Source organism: Solanum lycopersicum, chromosome 4, assembly GCF_036512215.1.
Source record: "Solanum lycopersicum chromosome 4, SLM_r2.1".
Classification (NCBI taxonomy): Eukaryota; Viridiplantae; Streptophyta; class Magnoliopsida; order Solanales; family Solanaceae; genus Solanum; species Solanum lycopersicum.
The window spans coordinates 3,713,916-3,720,235 of record NC_090803.1 but is presented as its reverse complement, the minus strand read 5'-3'; the positions used below and the strand labels follow the sequence as shown (position 1 = coordinate 3,720,235).

The window sequence follows — 6,320 nt, the reverse complement described above, 5'->3', positions numbered from 1 at the left end:
GTTAATCTAGCATATCTTTTTTTTTTTAAAAATAATTAAATATGTATTTTACTAAATTAATTTGAATAATGATGTTTTAAAATTTTTAAATTTAACACATCAAGGTAGTAAGAAAAAAGACATTTTTTTCTTTTAATTTTATAAGGTTGTCGAGTAAGATAAAATAATTATTTTTAATATAAGGATCAAGTAATATAAAATGGATTACAATTGCATGAGGTATGAGTAATCTCTTTACATTGACATAAGATTGCTATTTATTTTATAAAAAAAATTGCAAAAGTTTGAAATAATATGTTTTTTTTAGCAAAATATAAATTGATGGATCAATTTTTAAAATTTAAACCACAAATTTAGAAATAAAATTTTACCTCGTAGGTGAATTCAGGATTTAAAATCAAATTTTTAACTTGAAATTGAAGTTTTGCTCAAATATTATTAACAAATACAAATTTCAAATTTGAGAAGTAATCCAACATTTTAATTTGATAAATTCTACCAAGCGATCCCTTAATACATTGTACAGGTTGTGTGATGTTATGTTATCTCAATTTCAAAGAGAACAGAGTGAATACAAACCTTACTCCTACCTCGTAGAAATAGACGGGTTATTTTCGAGAGATCCTCGACTCTCAACTTAAGCACTTAATACATCAAAAGTGAGATTTGAAGAGGGTATGAACGTGAACCATATGGTGAAATTCCCACAAGTAGAATTTAGAGAGAATAAAGTGAACAGAAACCTTCACGTTAATCCTACCTCACGAATATAGAGAGGCTATTATCAATAAACAAAGCAATTCATAATCAAAATAACCTAAGAGATGTACATGACAACATACAATAACAAGAAACAAAATGAAGTAGGAACCATATGTTAAAAACAAAACATAGATTACAATTCTTAAAACACAATTCCTTCAAAATTCTTGCCCAAACATGATCTTGTTTCTAATTAGTTGACAAGAAAAAACTAAAACCTCCTCCTCCCTATCATTACTACTAATACTAATACTACTACCTTAAAATTACTAGTAAAACCTCAAGTTTTTCAATCCTCAGAAGCTTTCAGATAAAGATTCTCACCACCTGAACTTCCGCCGCGCCCTTCAGCAGACATACTACTCCCAATGTCTTGCTTATTTGCGCGGCCGAAGTCATGAGAGAAACCACCACCATGAGGTGATGATTCACTTTGAAGCATGTGATGAAGTCCAGTGCTTCCGCCACTGCCAGAACTCATGCCGAGTTGGCTACTATGCAAGCCTTGTTGATATTGCGATAACTGAGATTGCTGCTGCTGTTGTCCATAGAGCATCGACGAGGATCTTGCAGCCATGAGTTGTTGTGTTGCCATTTGTTGCGCTTGTTGTTGCTGCTGCTGCTGCTGCAAGTAACTGTGTGTCCCTGGCTGCATCATCCCACCAGAAGAGAACTACACAAAGTACATGTTTCACAGTTATTTCAAGACATAACTTGGATTTAAACAAGAGTTAATGGTAAAAGAAACCGCCTAAACTATCATCTTCTCGCAAGTGTAATACCATAACTATCTATTGTTCTATTTACATAACAAATCTATCATCATTTCACGAGTTTCGTACCTCAAGTATCAGTGTCTTTGTAATAAAACACACATCGAAGTTGAATTGCCTTACACGCGCTTGTTGTCAATTGGGAACAAATAATTGGCCAACTCAGCATCGAGATATGTTTTGATACAAAGAGAGTGACAGGTTTAAGTAGTTAAAGAGAACAATAGATAGTTGAGGTATGAAACTTTCAAAGGTGATAGTTTAGATGTATTTTTGATCATCAACTCTTTACACAGTCGGTATATATAACTTAAATCCTCAAGGAAACAATGGATACTTAACCCAAAAAAAAGCTAAGTGACAAGGTGAGCTTCGTCCAAAACGATATAAAAAGACTTTGTTACCTGAGAATGCATGCTAGAAGGTTGAGGTTGTGAATCAGCAATCGCAGCAAGGTACATCAGATTCCTCTGAAGCCTAGCTTGGTTCCTGCCACAACAGAAATTAACCAAGTAAAATATATTTACTCCAGGGTTTCAAAGACACAAAAATTCGAGCATTCATCACAAAACGACCTCTCAACCTTCAAAACAACAAACATAAATACTCAATCTAATCCCACAAATAGGGTCTGGGGAGGGTAGGATGTACGCATACCTTACCTCTACCTGCATAAGTTAGGGGCAAGGTTTGCGTACACACCACCCTCCCCAAACCCCACGTGTGGTCACACTAGATACGTTGGAGATGTTGTTTCAAAGAAACAGAAAATGAAATGCACTTCACTTACTCCGCACATTCACTGAGTTTCCCAGAGTTCTGGCTCTCAACAATCTTCAGAATGAGTGATTTGTTCTCATCCAAATACTAACACAGAAAAGGAACAAAAAAACAGCATAAGCAAATATTACAACAACATCATATGTAATGGCCCATATTTCTAATAAAACAACAGTTAAAACAGCAATACTTGCCTCCTAACTATTCAGTTAGAAAAAGTAAGCTATTCATTATTAGGTACTGTTCAGACAAACCGAATATCTTTCACTTAGACCGCGTATTTGTATAAAGAAATTCATTAAGTATGTATAAATAACTCACTAACTAATACAAGCTACAAATTTTGATAAGTGATTCTTGAACTTGAGTTACATAAGTGATTTTTAGTTTTGAAGGTCATAGAGAGTACACAAACTGTATGCCTACCTCGGGAGGTAAAGACATTGTTTTAGGATGACTCTCCACTCAAGTAACACACATCAGATTTAGTTACATGAACCATTACTTAATTAACCATCTTGAATAATATAAAAATATGCACTTTAATCACCTAGATAACACCACCAAATGTACCAATTATTTTCCAAGTAAAATATTCAACTCACTTTCCAACAAGAATATATGGCCTTTCTTCAAAGCATTATATTATTCAGACTGTTAAAAAAGTTAAGAACTTTTTAAAAGCCTGCAATTATTACAAAAAATTCAAAAGGGGCTTTTGACTGTCTTATTATGACCAATTCTGGAAACTGACTAACTGCATCAGAACCCAAACAAAAAAGCACCTTTGAGAATCTGACAATGAAATTTGAACAAGAAAGTCCTTTGCTGTGGAGGCATATTCATGCAAGACTAATAGTTGTATTTTCTAGAGGAAATAATCTTTTACAAAATTTAATAGAAGAAAATGTCTTTTTCGAATCTCTTACGTGTTAAAATGAAGTTCTCTCGCAAAAAGGCGATAAAACTAAAAACAAGTTTGTAAAGACACAAACACTATCGTAGCAGTCTGCAAAATGCATTTCAGAGTGGTTTCTTTTCAGCTCAAAGTTTACTCTACTGTTTAGGTGACATCTGACATCAACAAAAGGAACTCAAAAGCTTCTGATATTTATCTCTTCAGTCAATAAGCAAAAGTTGTTCAAACAGTCCAGGAAAGACTAGAACAATAAGCATACATACCCTTTGGCCTTTACAGCACAAAAGGAGAAGATTACAACTACTAAACAACAAGAATAAGCAATCAAAGTAATCCCTTAGCTACCACATCAAAAATAACTGCACTAGTATATGTTGTGAAGTGTCAGCAAAACCTTTAAGAAGATACCTTTTAAAAGTAGGATTAATAAAACATGAAAAAAGAAAACAGTTGCTAAATGCCAAGGATAAGCAACCAATGTATCCCCTAGCTACCACCTCAAATCTAAATGTAGTTATGTGATAATCTCGTTTAAAAGCTTAACCTATTAGAGAGAAATCACACATTCATTTACTTAATTATTTTTTCTCACATAGGGCGCAAAAAGTACAGAAGAGGGAAATAGCCGTTAAGTTGCTTAGTATCATTAGAAAAACTTAATTCGTACATCGAAAGATCACAAAAGGGGATATTTGGAGGTGATGAATGGTAGTTCAAGACCAAACTACAAAATAGTTTCACACACATACAATGAACTTGTGCGCCTGCGAATCATCAAACCCATGTATATGAATAGGACTACGTTGCTATAGAGAACACAATTTTATTTACTTAATCATCTCATAAAAGCATCTTACTTTAAAAAATGCAAGAGAGAGGGAAGAAGAGGAATAAAAAGATTATAAAATATAGATACCCTTTAAGCAAATCTTATTAAATATCATAAAATAAGAGGAAGATTCCAATTTCCAACTACTAAAAGCCAAAGAATAAACACAAAGGAATCCTAGCTACCTACCACCTCAAAAATAACTACACTAGTACTATTTTCTTTTCATGATTTCATGGCTCAGCACTTTGAATTCTTTTTGATAATAGATGACGGAGAGACTCGAACAGAGTTATATCTTCCATTTGTATAACCATTACAACAAGAAGCTTTAACTATTATAAAGATTACATTTTTATTTGCCTAATCATTTCTTCTCCAGTAGAATATATACATAAAAAAGCATCTCACAGTAACAAAAGCAACATAGGGGTTAGAAAAAAGATTATTATATATAGATACCCTTTTAGCAGTACTTATCAAACAGCATAAAAAAAAAAGTTCACAACTATTTATAAAATCAAGAATAAACAACCCAAGAAACCCTAACTACCTACCCCCTCAAAAATAACTATAATAGTCTATCCTTATTCATTTTATATTATGGCTAATCACACAAAAAGATGTTTTATCTTTCTCTGTATGAAATCATAACATCAAGAAGTTTCAACTGTTACAAAGAACACAAAAATATTTTTATTTGCTTAATCATCTCTTTGCCAGTATACATCAAAGTATCTCAGATTAACAAAAGCAATAGAGGGGGAAGTCAAAGATAATAAAATATAGATACCCTTCAATCAGTACTTATCAAACAACATACAAAAGAAGATCAGAACCTACGAAAAAGCCAAAGAATAAACAACCAAACTATCTTTTCCATGTTATCATGGCTCATCACAAAAAGAAGTTTTTATCTTTTGTATGTAAAAACCGTTTCATCTAGAAGATGTATAAGCTATAAAGAACACATTTTTATTTGATTATAATACACAAAAGCATCTCACATCAACAAAAGAACCAGAGATGGAACCAAAAGATAACAAAATACAGATACCCTTTTACCAGTACTAATAAAACAACATAAAGAAGAAAAGTTCATAGACTACAAAAAACCCAAGAAACCCTATCTACCTACCACCTCAAAAATAACCACACTAGTATATCCTCTTCATGATCATGGCTCATCATAGAAAGAAGTTATAAAGAACACAAACATATAGATACCCTTCTGGCAGTACTAATCAAACAACATTTTAAAAACAGATCAAAACCTACTAAAAGCCAAGAATATACAACCAAACTAAAGAAGTTTTATCTTCTGTTTGTGCAAAACCACTTCATCTAGAAGCTGTAAAAGTCATAAAGATCACATTTTTATTTGATTACTCATCTCTGCACAACAGTCTACTGTACACACAAGAAAAGCATCAACAGAGTAATAGCAGATTTTCAAGAATTGAAAAGAAAAAAAAACCTGTTGAATATGGTCAGTAGTGACGTTCGTTGGATAGTAAGCTGCCATCATGGGCTGCATCTGCATCAGGTGCTGCTGCATATTATTTCCTCCCTCTTTTTATACCCACCAAACAAAACACACACACACACTAAAACACACACACACAAAGGGGGGTTTTAAATGCAAAGTTTCAATCTTTATCAGTTTTTTTTTCTGTGAAGAGTGCAGAGATATCAAGGCAAAGTGCAAAAAGGAAATGGACCCTCTTTTTTTTTTTTCTTCTTCTTCTGTTCACAACTTCACTTGACTTGTATAGTGACACTCAAATACACAGCAATGGCAATTAATGGGATATTGACAGTACGTAGGAAGAAGAAAAAAAAAACAGAGCTATGGGGTACATCAGTTTTGTACTCACTGTGTGAGGGGGTGTGGGGTGAGGGAAAAGAGAATCTCAATTCTTGTGGCCAACAAAGCCATTATAAGCCTTTGTAAGGAAGTAGTAAAATGTTTTGCCTTACACCAACCAGACTAGTAAACTCGTGATCGAGTGATAAATACTCATTTATTTTTAATTAAAAGTCTTATATTCGTATCTTTTTAATACACAATTAGTTTTATAAGAGAATATTTTACCTCGTTATCGCATGAATTTGAATTTAATCATATTCCAATCTAATTCAAGATTGTATTGTAGGGATAGGTATTTCTTTCATTATTAATAGGTTTTGAGTTTGGCTATTTAGAAAATATTTTATTTTTTGTATGAATTTAAATTTAGTCGAATTTTAATATAAA

The 6,320-nt window shown here is 32.7% G+C and overlaps 1 protein-coding gene across 2 annotated transcripts; it reads right to left on the bottom strand.

Annotated features, from left to right (window-relative positions):
• Window positions 1-861: 861 nt before the first annotated feature.
• LOC101251372 (GRF1-interacting factor 1-like) lies at window positions 862-6,000 on the bottom strand. Of its 2 annotated transcripts, none has more exons than XM_004236751.5 (4): window positions 5,541-6,000; window positions 2,326-2,402; window positions 1,940-2,024; window positions 862-1,435 (listed from the first exon to the last, which is right to left on the bottom strand). In XM_004236751.5, exons 1-4 carry the CDS (start codon window positions 5,619-5,621, stop codon window positions 1,052-1,054), a joined length of 627 nt encoding a protein of 208 aa, XP_004236799.1. In that variant the 5' UTR covers window positions 5,622-6,000; the 3' UTR covers window positions 862-1,051. The 2 variants fall into 2 exon arrangements, with proteins under 2 accessions (XP_004236799.1, XP_010319284.1); XM_010320982.4 differs by lacking the exon at window positions 5,541-6,000 and adding an exon at window positions 2,742-2,788.
• Between the last annotated feature and the right edge of the window lie 320 nt (window positions 6,001-6,320).